This window comes from Cydia splendana, chromosome 9 (genome assembly GCF_910591565.1).
Source record: "Cydia splendana chromosome 9, ilCydSple1.2, whole genome shotgun sequence".
In the NCBI taxonomy this organism is placed as follows: Eukaryota; Metazoa; Arthropoda; class Insecta; order Lepidoptera; family Tortricidae; genus Cydia; species Cydia splendana.
The window spans coordinates 5,816,999-5,838,853 of NC_085968.1; the positions used below are offsets into that span (position 1 = coordinate 5,816,999).

The following is a 21,855-nucleotide window of genomic DNA, read 5'->3' on the forward strand; positions in this document are numbered from 1 at the left end:
CATTAAGTAAAATCTAAATAATATTATGTGACTTTGGAATATTGAAACAGGTACTTTAAGATAAATACATAGACAGTTATTAGTGTTATTACCGTAACAAGTCGTTTATGTTATATAATTAGTCGTGCTGTAATTATATCATTATTTTTAGGGTCCAATAGGGTTTAACAAAATTATTTAATTTAAATTGTATTTTGGAAGCTATACTAATCACAATATTTTCTAGTAGGCAGTAGGTAAGGATATGGATTAAGCAATTGATTTGCAAAAAAACTAAACAGTGTACAATGTCTCTTGTAGTTTGTACTCGTAGTATACTAAGAATGTATAAAAATGTCATTTACCTACTTCTCTTTTTCGCCTACTACTGGTAAATTAATCTATTAAATCTCAGACGGAGATGACAGTTTTGACGTACAGTGCGTGTTGAATTTATAGTTTCAAATATTTCGATTCGAATATAGCATAAAAATAATGTGTTAAAGTGTGTTCAAACTGGTTTAATGATTTAAACTCACTCAAAAAATATATTAGGTACCTATATATGCAAAAAAAAATCTGTTTAAAAAATAACAAAATCTTTTAAAGCTGGATTAGAACCACATTATTTATTATACATTGTAATTATAATGGAATTTGCAAATTCCATACAAATTGCGGAACACTCGCAAATCAACATGTTCATTTAAACTTAAACTATAGGTACGAATATATAAGTGTTATATATAATAATATAACGTGTCAACGTCTAACGTGTTATCTAATTGGTCTTCCGGTAACACTGCGTTTACCTGCCTCCATTCGAGTAACATACCTACTCATAATCTATAGTAGAGGTAATAATAATAATTCAACCTATATAAGTACGTCCCCCTGCTGCGCACAGTGGGCACTGGCCCCCTCTAATACTTACTTATTCTCATACTTACAAAGTTATTTCTGACACAAGCACCTACCTATAGATGGTGACAGCTTTGATCCGTTGACTCCGTGACTTCTCAATTAATTTTTAAATAATTGTCTAGGGCAGAAATGATGACATCATAACATGTGATCAGGAAACCTTTTTTTATTACAAGGCTATACATTTTTTTTTCAAAATTAAAACATAAATATGGGTTGGGGAAATAAAACCAATTACAAATGTATGTTAAAAATATATTGCAAATAAAAATTATCAGGCACTGTTATAAAATGAGACTAGGACGTTAAAACTTATGATTTTAAATTTTTGCTTCTACTGGCTCTATTTCTCCTAGTATTAAAAATTCATAGTAAGAAAACTAATACCAGACGTCAGTAGATACTTGTTACTTTAAATTTCACTAGCAACCCGCCCCGGCCTCGCACGGGTTAACAAATAAACCTAAACCTTCCTCAAGCATCACTCTATTGATAGGTGAAAACCGCATGAAAATCCGTAAACACACAAAAAGACACAGACAGATCGCTCAGATTATCTCTTTTCAGAACCAACGTGATAAATTTACTAATGTATATAAATAAGCTCATTTATGACACCATATAATTCTATACTTAATAATTCTAAATTTAACTAGCCTACCGACGCAGTCTGTCTGTGGACCCACAATTAATGTAATAAAGTTTACAACGAAATTTGTACTTAATCTACTTTTGAATTGTTTCTAAATCTCATAGATCTTACAAGCATAAACTTTTTCAAAGTATTAAAATTCATTAAAGCTAAAGTAGCTCTGCTTGGGAGCATGATGCTGTCATGAATTCCATGCACATTGTAAGTACCATAGTACAGCACCAGATCAATCATCCAATGTTTCTAGAATTGGTCGGTGATCTGACTTCTAACTGTATCTGAAACATGTCCACTGCTTTCATCATGACGTCATATTTCACCCTGATGGGTTCGTCTAGGCTCTTTATGTCAGCCTCAGCTGGTGGTAGAACACGGTACTCTTTCAGGACCGTTGCTAACACTGTCTTCAGGGACATCATGGCGTATTGATACCCTGAAAAAGATGAATTTCGTCTATGAACTTTGGGTATTTAGTCTTGCACTAAAAAAAGTTATGTAACTTCCATTAAATAATTTAGAAAAGGAGGAATCTTTAATAAGAGCAGGTTATAACAAAGAAACTTCTAGTTTGAATGAGTTACGTCCCGATTCGAACTTTAAGATACATCAAATATTACGACGATATACGATATGTCAGTGTGAAGAGTGACGTTTCTTTAAACAAAAATCTGACTTTTGACACTGATATACCTAATCCATATTGTATCTAGTCGTATAATACTTGACGTATCTTACAGTTCGAACCTGGCGTTAGTGTCTATTATACCTTTCTTTTAAGTGCTTTCCCCATTTTTGATCGAGAAATTTTGGGTCCGTTGTTCTTCCCAAATTTTATGTAAGTAAGTGATTTATCCCACAAAGTTCCCAAAATAGTATCCTATTGCAACTTCCAAAATGCGTTATCCGATGTTTCATTTGCCAAATGCCTAAAATCTGACGGTTTTGAAAAAAACACGTTCGGTCAAATTAAAATTTGGCAAATGAAACGGCGGATAAAATTTTCTTCGTGGTTGCGTTAAACCTTCCAAAATGAAGTTCGTAGTGGACCTCGATATTTAACTGAATAATGTTTATTCCTACTGACCAAGGCAGTTCCTCAGGCCAAAGCTGAACGGCACAAACTGCGCGGGGTGCTTGAGCGGCTCTAGAAAGCGCTCCGGCCTGAATGAGTCTGCATCTGGGCCCCAATAGCGAGGGTTGCGGTGCGTCGCCCAGATGTGCATGACAATGCCCGTACCCGCGGGTACTGTCACTCCAGATGCTGAAATAGTAACGTTGTTTTATGAAACGCATGTTTATAAACTGTCCTAGCCTTACAAATATCAATTGACTTATTCAGATGGAAATCTTGTGAAACGAGTTCAAGAAAATGAGGAGATTCTCAATTCGTTGGAGCCTTTTTTTGTGCATTTGTTAAGGTATAATTGATTCTTTGTAATTTTCGTGATGTTTTATGAGTTATTTAGGTTGTAACAAGATGCATGAGAATCAAATTTTTCAAAATAGTACAAGCTGACAAGTATCGGAAATTAGGATACAATAAAAACACTAAAGAAATACCATTTTCTTGGATACTAACGTAGCTTAGTGTCACTGGTAACGCTCCGGACAATTATTGGCACTGGTGGATAAAGCCTCAACGTTTCTTTTATCACAGCTTCTAGGTACTTGAGGTTTGGGAGATCTGAGGCTGTTACAGCTTTATCTGAGCAGTACAATACGTCGTTCAATCTGTGGACATATTGATTATTAATATGAGGAGATTTCCTGTCTTCTGTGTTGGAGATATAGTAGCTCTAAATTTATTTGATGTCGTTGCTAAGAGCAACCAATATGTGTGTTGGGGATAGACTGGGAAGAATTGACCCAAAGTATTCAAGACTAAGACGAAAATTACATCGAGCTCTACAGTCCAACACCTACAGGTTGAAAGAAAAATGGATAGGTAAATGCTCAAAATATTTAAAACCTTTCATATTAAAAAAATCCAAAAAAAAAATCAAAAGCAATCTAATCCGTCTAATTTTGCGAGCATATGTATCCAAATGCGCTATACTCAATAGCTAGTACAAATCCAGTCGCCGTGGCCTAAACCTACTATTGTTACTTTAAACTAATTGTTATTATTTTGGCTTGGCTTCTTACTCTTCAAACACCTTCTCCTGAACTTCAGGGTTCCGTGCCAGCATAACGAGCGCGAACGATGCGGCGACAGCCGATGTGTCGGTGCCAGCTGCACTCATCACCAAGGCCTCTTCGCGCAGTTCCAAATCAGTGAAACCTTTGACTTTGAGGGATGTTTCTAGAAGCATTTCTAGTAGAGACTGGAAACCGAGGGAGGAATCTGTAAATGATGATTGCGATGACCTTGAAATTTTAGAATGGTGTGGGTTATGGTCAAAAAATATTCGTCTATCTTGCAATTTACATGCTTCATGTTTATCAATTTGCGTAGAATAAAGATGTTCCGGCTTTAGCGATTTCAAAAATCATATTTCAAGAACCTATTTAATATTTATACATACCACATGATTTAATAGTCTGCGATTTTTTTAAATCCGGCTCGAGAACCCGTCCAACGGGTTTTGCAACAATTGGCACATAGTGCGCCTCTCGCCGGGTTGCAATCTCAAACTCAAAGTTTGATAATGATGATGGAGATGTTGGTTCTAGGATATCAAGCTAACATGGTCAATGATCACTCATTATAAATACTATTAAAAACGGGGCATTTAGCGTGTATATGTCTTTTTGAGTTCGCGTTTTTAATAGAAGTTATAGTAGGTTTTGCGAAAGGAACGGCTTAACCGTAAAAAACCGGCCCTGTGTGAGTAGTCGTACCCGCGCCCCAAGGTGAATGGTAATTTTTCGCCTAAATTATTAACTAACTTTTACATTATCTACCTTAAAGATACAAGAATAATATCTTAAACCTATTTGAGATTCTTTCAAGCCCTTTCATTTGAGTTATCAAATTATATAGGTTTGCAAATCTTTATTAAAAAAAATCTAATTTACTCCCCAAAAATGGTTCATATTTAATTTATTTTAATCGAAATATAACTAGCCTCGACAATAATTTACTATCAATGATGATACTGATTTTAATTAAATGAAATTAAATAAATTAAATATTTAGGCCGCGGATTGGACAGGGACACAAGCGCCGCCCGCGCCGCTTTTGTGCGTCCAGTTCGGCCTTAGGGTAGGTCAGTTGTACCACACCGTCTGTCACCGTTCACTAAATCTTATTGGGAACTTTGATAGTTAACTGCTGAGTGACCGTGGCCAGTCCAGCTGGTGCAACCGGGCGTAACAGACAACTATTTTTCTTTTAGTTTTCCATCATTCATATTATCTTTAATTACCTGGCTTAGGCGCAAAGCCAACCTGCTCGCGCTGCTTATCTTCCATTTCCTGCCTTTTCAGTTTGACAACCTAGAAAAAAAAACATGAAGTAGTTTCTATTTAACCGTAACAAGAAGGCACGCACGAAAGAGACGCACGGAATGCTTTACGAAAAAATAACTCTTAGGCACAGATGGTCTCACCAAGAACGAGAGCGAGAAGCGATTAGAGATAGAAACTAGAAACGAGTTAGCGAGCAGCGAGCAGCAAGTGTAGTTCTGATAGTTTTGTCGCTCGGCTATAAAGCGAGTGTTAGGATGCGATGGGCGATTACTCGCCCTATTATGAGAGTTTGACGTTTTAAATCGCCGTATTTAAGGTTAATAAGGTCTACTGTCCTTAAAACTTTGTATGAAATTACAGCAAGCAATTAGCAAATATCAGCCTTCGAGAATTAATTAAGTACCTTGCTATGGTAACCTTAGTCACAGAATAAAAGTACAGTGGGACCTCGATAGGACGAATCTCAAGGGAAACACCAAAAACTTCGTGTTAACGAGGTTTCGTCTTATAGAGGACATCGACTTAGAGAGGTTCTTGTTAAAGATTTTTTCGAGTTGTAGAGCTCAAACTTATTTTTCCAGTTATAGAGGTAAAAAATGTACTGAATATTCGTGAAGGGAATCGCTGGGTACCTAATTCGTGTTAGTTAGGTTAAATATTACGAGTTTTTGAGGTTTTTGGCTTTGAAGGGAAGGGAATGCCGTATTTTTCATGTTAGGTGCGTAGAGGTTGACGCAACTAGGAAACAAAAAACTTTTGTCTCTCTCAAATCCACGCTGTACTGTAGAATGATCGCTAGTTGCATGGTCTCTCCGACCGCCAAGCGAGCATCGAGCGTTTTTATCGTTGATAGCTTTTATCGCTGCGAGTAAAGAGTGTACAGAGAGTCCTCGCCGGCAGTGTGAACAGCCAGCGATCAACTATTAATATACCTCTCTCTTTTACCGACACGGAATCTCTATCTTTTGTTTGTTTCTTGAGCGAGAAAATAGTCGATAGCTTATCGCTTACTCGCCCTTGGTGGGACTAGTGCCTAAGATATCATTGTGTTTTTATCACCATAAAATATAAAGAAGAACACAGTTCTTAATTGTTTCACAACAACGGGGCTAAGCTTGAAAATCCTTCTATTAAGCATTAAAAGTAAAATTAAATACTGTAGGAAGAAAGAGAGTATAGGCAGGTGTTATGCCCGGGGACCGAAGTCCTCTGAGAGGTACTCAGAAGGAGTATAGGTATACATAGTAAGTGACAATTGAAACTCCGTAAGCGCGATGTAGGTTTCTACCAAATTGCGTTCTAGCTCCCTAACGCCATCTGTTAGAATCTAGTGGTACAACGTCGGCAGTGACAGTTAGAGGAGACGCCATAATACCTTGTCAACAAATTGGTACATAGCACGTCTGCAATTGTCCGCCTTTTTGTACTGGGGAAGTAGCCGATAGATCCAGTCCGGGTGCAACCAGGGCTGCAGCATGCGCCACGTCATTTGCTCTACAACTTCTTCGAAGGGTTCAATGAACTGTTTGTCCTCATCAGCGTTAGTATGCACGCCTAGTGTGGTTTCTGTAATAATGCATTAAAAAACGGTTTGACGTTTTTTTGTCATAGTCGTTTTTACAGTAGTTGAAAAAAAATTATCCTGGTTAGGTACACAATGTTTTTATAGCCTGTTGTAAGGATTATGTCAAACCTTTAGGTCGGAGGCTATATAGGCCTATACATACTTCCAATGTAACTATGATGACTTCTCCTTAGTCAAGGTCAAAAGAGTGTTTAATTAGTAACTAGATACATATGAAGAGATCAGCAAATGACTGACTAAAACGAGTACCTACTTAAAGAATTTAGCGATCGTAAACATTGTATAAATATTTTTTTTAGTCTCTTCTTCTTAGACTATTTGACCTCATAAAGTACATTTGGGATGTCGAGGTTATACCATAAGACTGGAAGGATGCGACTATCACCAAGCTCTATAAAGGAAAGGGGGACCTCTCAGATTGTGGCTCATACAGAGGCATTGCCTTGCTTTCTGTGGCAGGCAAAATACTTGCCCATATCATTAATAAGCGGCTTAACACACTTGCCGAAAGCTTCCTTCCCGAATCTCAGTGTGGATTCCGAGCAAATAGAGGTACGGTTGATGCTATTTTCGTAGTCAAACAAATGCAGGAAAAAAGTTTTGAGCAACACCGTGACCTCTATTTATGTTTTGTGGACCTCGAAAAGGCCTTTGACCGTGTGCCTAGAACGGCTTTGTGGACAGTGTTAGAAAAGTGTGGTTGTTCTGTGAAGTTTACCAACTTAGTGCGCCAATTTCATGAGGGTATGACTGCTCGCGTTCGTCATGAAAGCGCCTTCACAGAGCAATTTCCAGTCACAAGTGGCGTTAAACAAGGTTGTGTCATGGCCCCGTCCCTATTTGCCATTTACTTCTCAGCGGTGTTGAATGATGCACTTCAGAAATGCAACAACCAGATATCGGTGAACTTTCGCACGGACAAGAGTGTTTTTGACCTATCACGCCTCAGGGCTAAACGTAAACTACAGTGTGCCTCGGTTACAGAAATCCTGTACGCTGACGACGTCTGTCTTATGGCTGATAGCATGGAGGCCCTACAGAGCTATTTGGACAATTTGGATGAATCTTGTAGCAAGTTTGGCCTAGTAATCAGTGCATCTAAAACTCAGATTGTTAAACAACCTGCTAAAGGGAAATCTGTGAGCGATGCATCTGTTTATTTAAGGGGCAATGCACTAGACGAAGTGGGTACATTCAGATACCTAGGGAGTCTTTTGCGGAGTGACAATCGTCTAGAGTCCGAAGTTTCCTCTAGGGTTGCCAAAGCTGCTGCGGCCTTTGGTGGATTGAACCAACGAGTTTGGAAATCGCACGATCTTAGCCTTCACACAAAGCTCGCCGTTTATAGAGCAATTATTCTGCCTTTGCTGCTCTATGCCTCGGAGACATGGTGTCTGTACAAAGGGGACATAAAACGTCTGGACACATTTCATCTACGATGTCTCCGAGCAATATTACGGGTGAGGTGGCAGGATTGTGTTCCAAACTCGGAGGTTTTACGTCGAACGGGTATACCAGGTATGGAGTGTCTGCTCATGAAAGGCCAATTGCGTTGGTGTGGGCACCTTGTGCGTATGGCCCCATCGAGACTGCCTAAAGCAGTGTTTTACTCTGAGCTAGCCTCAGGTAAACGCAAGGCTGGCGGGCAGTACCTGCGCTACAAGGATGTCGTAAAACGCCACCTGTCAGCCACCGGCATATCATGCGAGACGTGGGAGGAGCTTGCAACACGGAGATCGGACTGGCGAACTGCTATCAATACGGGTCTTGATAACTTTGAACGCACTCGGCTTGAAGATCTTGACGCCAAACGCCAGCTCCGAAAAACTCGGCCCAAGCCCTCCTACAACTACACATACAACTCATCTGGACAGCTCTACTGTGTTTTGTGCTGCCGGACTTTCAAATTTGGATTTGCAAGTCACGCTCGCGCCCATGCTCGTAATAGTTAAGTAAACCCCTTTTAATAAAAGTAATACTCATAATAAATAAATAAAAACTTGTCAGGATGTCGCCGTCGACGGATACGTCTGGGAGGATATCATCATAAATATTTTATTGATTAACACTATTTGAATCTATTTTACTAGGTCCAACCACTAGGTCCTTTCAATGGCTCACTTTTTTCAATCGTTGTTTACATGCCTTCAAACCTTCAAGAAAAGAGCGTTCTCCCATCTTAAGAGCCACCCCATACTAGCGTCTTTTGAGCGTCGGCGTCTAGTCAGCGCTATGGAAAATGGCATCGCTGCGCAGTTGCGTCAACGTTGCATCGAGCAGTAGCCGTAGAATTGACTAGACGCCAACGCTCGGGAGACGCTAGTGTGGGACGGCTCTAAAGGCCGGTACTGCACCTGCACGCAAAATAATTTAAATAAAACGTTACGTACCACAAACAGAGTGAAAGGTGTAGCTAGTCAGGAACTTCCAAACGGGAAACGTCCCCTTTCCAGCCAATGGTCTCAGTTTGTTCACCATCAGAGCGCTCTGATTGGCGAACACGTCCACAAAACGATTCAATTTCTTGATGTTGAAGGTTGGAGCCAAGATCTTGCGGCGGGGCCGCCAAATGGAAACTGCATGGGTAGATGAGAAAATGTAGTCGCTGTACATACTTATAGTATTTAGGTGAATTAAAATTTTCTTGTTGTTATTTTGTCTCGTCAGGCTGTATATTTATGTGGCGGCCAGATAATTTTGATAATTTTGTGAATTGCCATTTTAGATTTGGTCACTTCGTGATATGGTTAGGTTAGGTTCGACCTTTTCAGAATGTGGCTGACCAATAATTTCATGAAATGATTGCCATATCATGAAATGATAAATCCTAAGATCTGGCCACTACATACCTATACAAAAAGAAACACTAGTTGTTACATACATTACACAAGTGATGCAACAAATACCTACTAGTTTTACGAATACTTTTGAATTAATTTTGAACTAACAAATACGAATAGTGGCTATGATTAAGGTGCAAACTTAAGTTTGCAGTTGCCTTCAGAAATTCTTAAAACCGACACTTATCCCTGACAAAAAAACAGATGAATCTCGTAATGTCGTTTTTAAGAATTTATTTATAGGTTTTCATGGGTTGACAAAGTAACCTTGTACTTTGTAGTGTCAAAGTACCCAGACCCTAAGGCAATGGTGTGTAAAAAAAAAATTTAGACAATATTAGGCCTACTCTACTTCAATGTAAAATTTACTGTATCTACTAATTATTGTACGTATTTTCTCGTTAAACAAACCTGGTGCATAAATGCTTCCATTACCGACAAGGAATTGTAAGATCTCCATTGAACTGTCTTTTTCTAGATGCGATTTTAGCATCAGTTCTGCTACTACAGGATCGGCCACAACTGAAATATAAAGAACATGAAGATGGATGAATATTGATACTAAATGTGAATACGTCAAAAAAATATTGTATCTACCATAATTATCTCTTTTTTTATCTCGAATTGCCCTAGATTTTTACGACGCATTTCAAAGATGCAGATCAGAAAAATTAATAAACAAACTATGCGATTGCAATTGTATTTTCTTCAGTGTGGTGTGTTTACTTGCTTTAAAATTTTAGGTTACAATGCTTTAGTTAGATCTATTTTAATCTCCTGAGACCACCCATAAAAAAAATTTTACATATTCCACAATCTATAGGTAGGTACTGAACTTTTTAAAGAGTAAGTATAATATTTTTCAAACTCGAAGGGTAGGTGACAGATGTCTCCATATAATTTATAACCTAAAAGCGCCAAATCTCGCAAAATTGCGTTGAAATGACAGCTGTCATCCTACCCATCGAGTTCGAAAATTCAAAAACAAAACATCTGCTCTTGGGTCTCAGGAGGATAATGGAAAAATCTTTGAATAAAGTAACCAGTCTACTTACTAAGGAACAGTTTATGGGCCATCCAGTAGGTTGCAAGGCCGTCGCGTTTCACTGCTATCCTTCCCACGCTTTGAAGGACTTTCATATTGTCTGCAAATTAACGTGTCAGTACAGTCAGCAACAAAACTAGCGTATGAGTAGAAAAGTATATGCGACCCTCGAATATTAAAAAATATATAAATGTATGTATGTTTTTCGCCCTTCTTTTCGTCATACTAAATGTATGGGAGGGTTTGAAGTTAATGTTTAGGATATTTCGGCTTTTATTTAAACTAGTAGTTCGCCCCGAACTGAGAACTCGCGGTTTGCCAAAAAGATCAATTGAATGCAGTGCTACTTAGTCTTAGAGATGGGCATTTCGTAATTGATTCCTAATTCCACGATTACTTGAAATTACTTTGCAATCTGATTACCGATTCCCAGATTACTGTAATATAATCTAACAATATAAATGTAATCTAACAATACCGAATTACTAAGTACAATTCCATTTGAGGAATCAGGAATATTTTTTTCAAATATTACAATACTAGTAATTGGAATCAATGTCGATTCCTCATTACAGAAGTGCATTACTTGATTCCTTTCAGATTACATTTCGTACTACTACTACTATCAAAAGTACATTTCGATAGTAGATATAGATGTTGTTGACTTACTAGGATGCATCTATACCTTATTTGAAACAGGTGTGCAGATTTCGAAAACGATGACGATGACCTATAAAACGATATGCATGACGAATCGTATGACATACAGCATGGCCGCCATTTAGGATTCCAAAATGGTCATCATTTTCGAAATCTGCGCCCCCTAAAACCTATAAAACGACATCAATGACGAATTTTATGACATTATGCGTGGCCGCCATCTTGGACTCCAAAATGGTCATCATTTTCGAAATCTGTGCCTCCCAAAACCTATAAGCCGACATCCATGACGACTTTTATGACATACTGCATGGCCGCCATTTTGGATTCCAAAATGGTCATCATTTTCGAAATCGGTGTCCCCTAAAACCTATAAGCCGACATCCATGATGATTTTTATGACCTAGTGCATGGCCGCCATCTTGGATTCCAAAATAGTCATCGTTTTCGAAATCGGCTCCCCCTCAATCCTATAAAACGACATCCATGACGACTTTTATGACATTATGCGTGGCTGCCATCTTGGATACCAAAATGGTCGTCATTTTCGAAATCTGCGCCCCTAAAACCTATAAAACGACATCCAGGACGACTTTTATGACATACTGCATGGCCGCTATTTTGGATTCCAAAATGGTCATCATTTTCGAAATCTACGCCCCCTAAAACCTATAAAACGACATCTATGACGACTTTTATGACATTATGCGTGGCTGCCATCTTGGATACCAAAATGGTCGTCATTTTCGAAATCTGCGCCCCTAAAACCTATAAAACGACATCCAGGACGACTTTTATGACATACTGCATGGCCGCTATTTTGGATTCCAAAATGGTAATCATTTTCGAAATCTGCACCCCTTAAAACCTATAAAACGACATCCAGGACGACTTTTATGACATACTGCATGGCCGCTATTTTGGATTCCAAAATGGTCATCATTTTCGAAATCTGCACCCCTTAACACCTATAAAACGACATCCATGACGACTTTAATGACATACTGCATGGCCGCCATTTTGGATTCCAAAATGGTCATCATTTTCGAAATCGGGGCCCCCTAAAATCTATAAAACGACATCCATGACGACTTTTATGACATAGTGCATGGCCGCCATCATGGATTCCAAAATTTTCATCATTAAAAAAAATCTTCATATAAAAAATAGTAATTCATACAATCGCGATACAATAGAGAGCTTTTCAGTCGAGCACCGTGTTCAGGCAATGAAGCTTGCTGAGTTTGCCCAAGTAGGCACGAGACTGAAAAGCTTGACTACATCACTATTGTATACAATACTTTTTCTACAATTCAACAAAAATAGTACTTTAAAGTCTTTAAACTAGTAGAATCATACAAACAAACCAAACCAAAAGTATACAGCTAAGATACGCGAGTATATAGCCGCGATACCTTCATACTGGTACGCGCCCCGGCCGCCGCGCCCCGCGCCCCACGGCGGGTTGGTCAACGACACCTTCTCGTAACTCATGCGGCCCTGGTACTTGCTCCTTGCTAAATTCAATTATTAAACAGTTTTTTTCTCGATTTTAGCCACCGTAGCCTATGGAGACTAACAAGTAACGCTAAGCGGTTTTCGTAGTCTATGGATGTTTGTATATTAAGGGTGTCACATGCGCGTTTCTGACTTATGAAGCAATTGTTCCTACAATACAACCTAAAATAATAAATGTGTAAACCGAGCACTTTCATTTGATACCAAACTCGACCATACTTTCTTGCAATTAAAATGACCAGAATAGCAAGACCCCTCACAAATAGCTTTTTAGCACTTTCAGCTCTTCTAGCTCAATAACCTCTTGTTCGAGCCAGCTCAAAATTTAATGACTAAAATATAATGACCTCAACTATACGTTCACCGAATTTCATTTAAATTAGAACATTTTTACTTAGGTTATCGAGTATCAAACTATCCTCTGATAGTTCAGCTTAAAAACATCGAAATGCCGGGACGTGCCCCTAGCCAGCCGTGTGTTCAAAGTCGAATGTAAGAACTTCACTTCGCTTCGCTCGCTCGGTCGAAAAAGTTATTAATGTAATTTTACTCATTGGATAACGCACTTTCGATATCAATTTGAAGTTTTCTGATATCTGTTATATTTACGGAATTATCGCCTGGCTACACTTAACGATTACACCCTGTATATCTTTAGTACACATTTGTTTCAAACAGAAGTATTTAATAACCGCTCTCACCTCAGTTTTCTCCATTTTTGCGTTATTGTTCCGCCTGCTCGTGAAAAAACAGCTGCAACACTCTGACAGATACATATTACATATAATATGTATTTTTTAATTTTTCATTTTTTTATTTACTAAGGAGTCTTTATGGCCAGTAACGGCATACCTATTTATTTTAATCCGATTCAATAAGTATTCAGTTATCATTACTTTTGGGTCACCCCAGGTATATAGGCTAAATTATTATTATTATTTATAAAATGTATCTCGACAGTCAGCGTTCAAAAGTATCTGCAATGGTTAATTGTTCTTTATATAGAGTTTTGAACTATATACCTAACTAGCGACCCGCCTCTGCTTCGCACGGGTTAACAAATTATATACATACAAACCTTCCTCAAGAATCATTCTATCGATAGATGAAACCCGCATGGAAATCCGTTAGACACACAAACAGACAGACGCGGCGGGGGACTTTGTTTTATAAGGTATAGTGATGGTTGAAATAACAGCAAATTTATAAGATTAAATAAGAGTTTTGAATTGCAGGTTATGGCTTATAAGCAAACATCGTATAAGTATGGCAATTTTGCTGCAGCATTGTTGCGATATCGGGATTTGTATGTATGTAGAGTTAATTATTAATGAGTTAATGACAGTTAAGGCGCTGGTGGTATCATTTGATATGCGCCAGTCGCTTTTCGGTGAAGGAAAACATCTTGAGGAAACCGGACTAATCCCAATAAGGCCTAGTTTCCCTTCTGGGTTGGAAGATGAGATGGCATTCGCTTTCGTAAAAACTTAGTGCCTACGTCCAGGGCCGGATTAAGCATGTCGGGGCCCCTAGGCAGTGCGAGGCTCGGGCCCCCTACAGTCAATTCTGCACACAGCATATTCAGTACAGGGAAATAAGTTTGCGTTTTTAATTTCAATCTTCAGGCGTCGGACGAGCCGATCCAAATAGAACGATGTCTTTTTCGCTCTTATTGCGTGGACGTAAAGCTTTATTCTATCGGTTTTTGCCGATTCCGCGTCGCGTCAAGTGTGGGGAGAGCCTCTAGGCTTAAGGCCAATTCCCAGTGGAATACCAAAGGTGTGAGCTTCAGCGTCACTTTCCTATCTACCTCTAATGGCAAATTTTAAGCGAGGCTAAAAGCTAAGCTCAACTGGTGCCGTAAAATTGTTTTTTTCAATAAGTTAATATTTTGCGAGCCTGAACAGCGATTGTCCGACCATACGACCAAACGCCGAGCCACATGATTAGAATCAACCTAATAATAAAGAATTTTCATATGTTTAAATTACTAGAGTTAGACCAAGATAAGCCTGCAACAATTTTGATAGCACTCGCAGTGCAAGTGTTATTTTAAACGTTAAAACTTCTATGAAATGATGACGTATAAATAACACTTGCACTGCGTATGCTATCAAAATCATTGCAGACTTTTCTTGGTCTAACTCTACTCATTCACCAGTCAAGCTAACATGTAGATACAGGGTCAACTAAAGAACCAAAATATAAACGCGAGCGCAGCGAGCACGAAATTTTTTGTTAACCCTTCAGTTAGCGAGTTAGAGAAGGATAGCATACCATAAGAAATACAAAAACACTTGGTATAAAATTTGTTGGTGAGGACCATTGATTCGGGAGCGACCGCCTAGTCCGAGGTCAGTCTCGTTTATTAAGAGGTTGTTTTGTAAAAGAAATTGTATCTTAGGTCCCTTTTATTGATTTAATCTTAAAGATAAAAGTCTTCATTTTTAACAAGGAAGCTGGAAAACTGTCATTCTTCCGGAGTATGATTAGGTCTGGCCAAATGTATAAACATTAGAATAATTTAATTGCTATATTCAAATAGCCTATATAACTCTGATTCTAACAATATGTGATTTAATATACTTTCAAACATAAAAAAGCTTAAATCGACGATTTTGTAAAATTTTCTTAATCTGCGCTGACCACCCACCGGGGCCCCGCCACTTGACTACTTTTCGCGTTTTCGCTGGCGCCACTTGAAGGGTTAACAAAAAGGGCCGGGTATCGATCTTCATTTGGGCCTAAAAGTCCGAAGTGCCCCAGTGAGGCGAGCTTTCATGCGAAGTCAAAGCCGTGCTTCATCAGGCTTCAGGATAAATAGTTGAGCACAGACACGAACCAGCAATTCTCATTGTATTAAAAAACGAGACCGCAGGCCGAGCTTGGCGCTACGAGGCCAAAGGCTAAGCTGAAGTAGAGGAGATGTGGAACACAAATCAATGGTAAATTGAGGTAAAAAATGAGGCTGAAGGTCGAGCATTCCTATGAAAAACTGGGGACAGTTTTGTCTACTTTCTTTTTCTTTGTTTTAATCAATAGTCCTCGTGATTCAGAGTCGAAATAACCCAAAAGTTATTGGTTGTTCGAAAAAAAGTGAACCTTTTTTCCCGAAAACCCCTATTATTACAACTTTACAACAGGTACGCACAATACGCCCCGTAAACTGTAACGTATTGCTTCAATTTGATTACAGTAGGTATTTCATTAATTTAAATGGGTCGATAAAAACAATAACAAAGCATATAAATTTTTATAATAATAAAAAAATTACGCATGAATTTTGACCCTATGGAACAAAATATTATTTGGTGCGCGCTGAGCCGCCGGGGCCCCCTGGCCGAGGCGGGGCCCCTAGGCAGTTGCCTACTTTGACTTAGGGTTAATCCGGCCCTGCCTACGTCAAATCACGGGATTAGTTGCCAAGCGGACCCCAGGCTCACATGAGCCGTGGCAAAATGCCGGGATAACGCGAGGAAGAAGAGTTAATAACATACATAAAATAAATCTGATTTTGATTTTTTATGAACTTTTGATTTTCGTCATAGAAATTGTTTTTTTTTTTGCAATTCGTTTACGTCTTTACATTGCACTACCTCATTAGGTATGTACCTACTATTTACTAAAACAGCAAAAAAGTTTAATATTTAACGTAAAACATATTTGCGGTCTCAAAAAAATTTATTTATTTTATTGTTAATGGGAAGTAAATGTAAATTTTAGGTTGATCTTTTACCTTCGAGTGACGTCAAACAGACAAAGATGACCTTGTAGAGTAAATATTTGCTAGAAAAATCAGCCTGTGAGTTAGAAAGTCAACTCCAAACTATTAAAAAAAAAACGATGAAAAAAAGGCTCTAAAGACGTAAGACTTAGGCTACAATACATATGACAGATGTTTAGGTATACAGTGTGGAAAGATAAGTCGGGCCCCGGAGGGAAACTACCTTAAATCCTTAAGCTGGCTCATTTTACTTAAAGGAGACATTCCTTTATTTTTACTAAAAATTCCAAAAAATAAACCTACGCTATTTTATTCTACTAGTCGATACAGTTAATGTTAATGATAACATTTCTCCAAGAAACATTAGATATTACACTCGTCTGTCATACAAAATATCCATAAAATCTAATATTTAGTACTCAAGATTTTTTTAGACAAGCCAAATTGAAGAAAAAAAAGAAAAATCTTTGAATGCAGTTTTGTTTCTTTTAAAAAATAAAGGAATGTCTCCTTTAAGTAAAATGAGCCAGCTTAGGGATTTAAGGTAGTTTCCCTCCAGGGCCCGACTTATCTTTCCACACTGTATATTTTAGGTTTTATACAAATTATTATAATAACTTGTTTATTTGTTTTACAAAAACATATGTGTTTAACCTTCTGTTATACCAACGTTACAGGCGAGTTAAAGACCGGTACCTCTAGTGTAAATTTCATTCTATAGAGTGACGTGACGTACGCGATTGCGTCCCATACAAAATGTGACTTAACGCAAACGCGTAGGTACAGTCACCTACAGTAATATGTTACTCTTCGAACGCCGCAAAAATTATGTGACACGCTCTTATAGCTCTACAAATAAGATCGTGTCAGATGTTTTTGCGGCCTTCGAAGAGTAAAATTTTATTGCAGGTGACTGTACAGTCACTACACTGGATTGGTGTCCCATTTAGGGTTCTTGCTAAATTAGAAATTCTATGGCGTAAGTATTGAACAACTAATTTAGCTAGGACCCTAAATGGCGCAACAGTCGCGAAGCGTGATGATACCAGTGAAAGGAAATGGTACGTCCATCCATCACAGTAGGAATTAGTGCAAATGACACTTACGTACGTATATCAGAAGACGTTCATTACCTTTGCGTCACACTATTGAATGAAATTTATTGTTTATTTTAGTATTTGTTTATTTATTTTGAGTGAAGTATAATGAAGTGTCCATGTTTGAAATTTGTAATAAATATAACGTATGGTTTGCAAACTCATTATTTGCTTATCTTGCAACTTTTAATTATTATCTTTTGATTTTAATTCTTTTTTTTTGTCAACCGGTCTGGCCTAGTGGTCCTGGTCCTGGGTTCGAATCCCGGTAAGAGCATTTATTTGTGTGATGAACACAGATATTTGTTCCTGAGTCATGGGTGTTTTTTATGTATTTAAGTATTTATAAATATTTAATATTTATATTATTATATATATCGTTGTCTAAGTACCCACAACACAAGCCTTATTGAGCTTACTGTGGGCTTAGTCAATTTGTGTACGTCCTATAATATTTATTTATTTATTCTGTCTACTTATACAAAAGGACGATTTGTTGTAGGGAGGTCACTGTATGCCACTTAATATCTAAATATGCCCTATACAGGGTTAAGGTCACTCACCTTGATTTAAAAAATAAAACTTTACAAAGAGAAATACCTATGTATTTGAAAAGATAAATAAATGGGTAAAGAAGAAAAATAAATAGGGAAAATATAAATAAATTATTTTAAACAAAAAATATATTTCTTAATGTACCTTCGTCGCTTCCGGCCAGGTAATGCGCATGACCAACCACGGGCAGGCGTAACAGTTCCCCTGGTAATTTCTTAGATAACTCTTCAAATTTCCTCATTTTCTGTTTGTAACGCACAAAATACATGCAGCCGATCAACACAATAAATAACCAAAACATGTTGATATCCTCAGTAATTTAAAAAAATAACTCAAACACTTATAAAAAGTTGAACACTTTTAAGTTTGCACTAACTTAAAAAAAAATCGCAAAATATAAATTGACTTGGTGCCGTTAGGCTCAATGTTGATATGAAACGGATTGTTTTTTTAAGCTGTATATATTACCAGTTACCTATTTGTTAATACAGTGGAACCTCGCTAACTCGAACCGCGATAACACGAAATAAAATGCTATTCCCTTCCTTTCATAGTCCGAAACCTCTATAACTCGAAATATTTAACCTTATTAAGGCGAAGTATAATTTTTCATTAATTTTGCCTCTGTAACTAGAAACCTCTTTTTAAAAACGAACAAAACCCTAAAAGACCTCTCTAAGTCGACACCTTTTATAAGACGAAAACTCGTTAACACGCACTTTTGGCATTTCCCTTGAAATTCGTGCTATCGAGGTTTCACTGTAATAAAATGGCCTTTCGAACCGGTTAACTGTCTGCAAAAAAACAAAATCTTTGACCAATCATCCATATCTAGTAATTTTTGAAAGTAAAGTATGTGTTGTTCTTGTTTTTTTTATTCTAATAAAATTTGATTAATTAAATACTTTTTTTAGGTGTTTTTTTTAAATCGGTTTTGATATAAATAGTTATGATATTAAGTTTTATACTTACTTAATATTCTGACGTAAATTCGCACTATCCTCTGACTTTAATTTTACAGTAGAATAGCAACATTCTTATCTGACTACGCATTATCTTAAGGGGCCCACTGATTACCAGTTCGCCGGACGATATCAGCCTGTCAGTTAAATGCCAAATTTGTCAGCTCCGAACAACTGACAGGCTGATATAATCCAGCGAACTGGTAATCTGTGGACCCTTTATATTTTTGAAATAAATTCTTGCGAATTTCATTTTAACGCGAGTGGTAATGGTTTATGCTGGTATATTCACAACTATATAATTAGGAGTTCAAAATATTTAACCCTTAAACAGGTTGTGTATCTATAAGTACCACATAGCAAATGATTTTTTTTTGGCGAGCTGAGTAAATACAAGTACCGCAAAATGTCATTGCCGTAAAGTGGGTGATATCGGAACGTAATAAAATTACAGGTGTCAAAACAAATTTCTTTGACAATTTAGTTGTCAAGTTCAAATCGACAACAAATGGCAGTTTTTGTACGTTTCTCCCGCTGTATAAGTTCGCTACGCCGAAAAAAAGTACTGTAAGTATTTTGTTTTGTATTTTTATGGTAGATTATTACATAATGTATGTGTAGTAAGTCATAACTTACCTTAGTTATGGTTTTCTGATAAAATATTCGATCTAAAAGTTTGTGGTTCGTATGAACCCTCTGCCCGTCTGGGGCACGTTCGAGTGGTTTATAAGTGGCCTCTGCCCTGCAGGGAGTTTACATGACATTTAAGGGTAAGATTCATTACTATGAATGAACCCTCATAGTACAAAAGTAATATATTTTTCACCTCAGCAGCTCGAACAAGGGTACTTTGCTTCTTAAAAACAGTGAGCAAAATGCGATTTTGCTCACTGAGTCATTTTGTCTCACTCAGTGAGCAAAATCGCATTTTGCTCACTGATTGGGTCTCACTCAGTGAGCAAAATGCGATTTTGCTCACTGAGTGAGACAAAATGACATTCAAGTGACCTTTATAGTCATTTCAACATGCGGGGTCTAATACAAGTTCGATATACTTGGGTTCTATTATCTCTGTCCCTCTAGGTATGTTCTCACTGCTTAGGGTGAAAAATTTTGTGTACTACACGAGATCAAAGTTATTTACATCTCGTGCGCTTTTGAATCCCTTACTACGCTCAAGATTCTAAATTAGATTCACTCGCTACGCTCGTGAATCTATTATAGAATCTTTCGCTTGCACGGGACTCAAAATAAGCACTCGAAGAAATATCAAACTTTGATCTCTTGTTGTACAAATAACTATTCCTTTGGTTTTTAGGGTTCCGTACCCAAAGGGTAAAACGGGACCCTATTACTAAGACTTCGCTGTCCGTCCGTCCGTCCGTCCGTCCGTCTGTCACCAGGCTGTATCTCACGAACCGTGATAGCTAGACAGTTGAAATTTTCACAGATGATGTATTTCTGTTGCCGCTATAACAACAAATACTAAAAACAGAATAAAATAAAGATTTAAATGGGGCTCCCATACAACAAACGTGATTTTTGACCAAAGTTAAGCAACGTCGGGAGTGGTCAGTATTTGGATGGGTGACCGTTTTTTTTTTGCTTTTTTTTTTGTTTTTTTTTTGCATTATGGTACGGAACCCTTCGTGCGCGAGTCCGACTCGCACTTGCCCGGTTTTTAAATTAAATATTTATTCAACGGTCAATCTTACGAGCCATGACATCCATGCGAGCCAAGAGAGTGCTGGCAGTTAGTGCATTTTGTGAAGCAAGTGTAGATGTGATGTGCACATGACTTACCCTTAAAACTACTCTGTATGGCTAACAAGGCAGTGGCCATATAAGGACCATGTAGCACCATTGGTAACGAGCAGTGGGAATATAAAAACCACCGGGTTTTTTTTATTGAATTAGGGGTAGTAAAAAAAAATCAAGAAATTACTTTTCTTTTTACGCTATTACCTACCCGAATCAGTAATCAAAAGTAAAAAATCCGTCAGGCCTGTTTAAGGGTTAAAGCGTAATATTCCAAAAACTCTTCATATTATAAAGTGTCAAACGAAATGATAAAGTATTTAACAGCAACCAACCGACAAAGACCAATATCAACCTTCGAGCATTTTGAAAAGGTTCACGATGACGCGCCGCAGACGACAGTCGTATTAGCGTACAAAGGGTTAACCAGATTCCATCTGTTCCTAGGGTTATGAATGTGTGATCCCGTACACATTCGTCACTTTTCGACCAAGTTCCTAAAAACGCGTTTATGTATTTTTAGTGCACTTTCGTCAGCAGTGACGAATCTGTACTCAAGTTTAATTTCTGTATGTTTTTGACACTAGTGACCAAAACGAACTTACAATAAATTTGGGTACATTTTCGTGTGCAACAGACAGTCGTTTTATAAAGTGACGAATCTCGATAAATTCTTCGATAGTGTTAATATTCGCTGAAAATCCATTTGGGTTAAATAAATATATATAAATACATAGCTCTTAAGATCATCTACCGTTGTTGGTTGCTGACTTTCGTTTGATCTGCACTGGACGCGATAGCGAATGCGTCCCTTTGGAGTGGCCGGCGTTTGCCCATCGTGTAGAGGAGCCATTATATCAACGCACGCGCGTCGTAGGTATTCATGTATATTGTCAGTGTATATACAGTCATCAGTAAAAGTAGTTGAGCGGGTGGTGTGTTCATTATAATCATACATATAATGTTTCGTATAAAGGAATTATGAAACCAGTTTTCCTAGAATATTCAACTTGATTATTTACTTTTCTTCGAGTCGAATTTGTTGAAGTTAAAAAGGTTAGTATATTATATCAAGTGTAATAAAAGTACGTAATACGTACCTACATATTAACTAGGTACCTTTTAAGGGTTACGTAAGTAGTATA

At 37.7% G+C, this 21,855-nt stretch overlaps 1 protein-coding gene across 2 annotated transcripts; it reads right to left on the reverse strand.

The window, feature by feature from the left end:
* Window positions 1-1,775: 1,775 nt before the first annotated feature.
* On the reverse strand, window positions 1,776-18,322 carry LOC134793433 (cytochrome P450 4d8-like). 2 transcript variants are annotated; one of them, XM_063765004.1, is made up of 11 exons: window positions 18,135-18,322; window positions 10,447-10,536; window positions 9,803-9,913; window positions 8,942-9,127; window positions 6,342-6,532; window positions 4,924-4,993; window positions 4,081-4,224; window positions 3,701-3,899; window positions 3,135-3,286; window positions 2,640-2,816; window positions 1,776-1,988 (listed from the first exon to the last, which is right to left on the reverse strand). In XM_063765004.1, the coding sequence occupies exons 1-11, from the start codon at window positions 18,289-18,291 to the stop codon at window positions 1,786-1,788; spliced, it is 1,680 nt and encodes a 559-aa protein (XP_063621074.1). In that variant the 5' UTR covers window positions 18,292-18,322; the 3' UTR covers window positions 1,776-1,785. The 2 variants fall into 2 exon arrangements, with proteins under 2 accessions (XP_063621074.1, XP_063621075.1); XM_063765005.1 differs by lacking the exon at window positions 4,081-4,224.
* Between the last annotated feature and the right edge of the window lie 3,533 nt (window positions 18,323-21,855).

Excerpts from the sequence above, each read along its gene's own strand:
- LOC134793433 (XM_063765004.1), bottom strand. The coding sequence starts at position 18,291 with ATGTTTTGGTTATTTATTGTGTTGATCGGCTGCATGTATTTTGTGCGT. Across the intron at positions 9,128-9,802 it reads TGGAAGCATTTATGCACCAG|TTTCCATTTGGCGGCCCCGC; the intron begins GTTTGTTTAACG and ends CTACCCATGCAG. Across the intron at positions 6,533-8,941 it reads CACCTTTCACTCTGTTTGTG|AAACCACACTAGGCGTGCAT; the intron begins GTACGTAACGTT and ends GCATTATTACAG.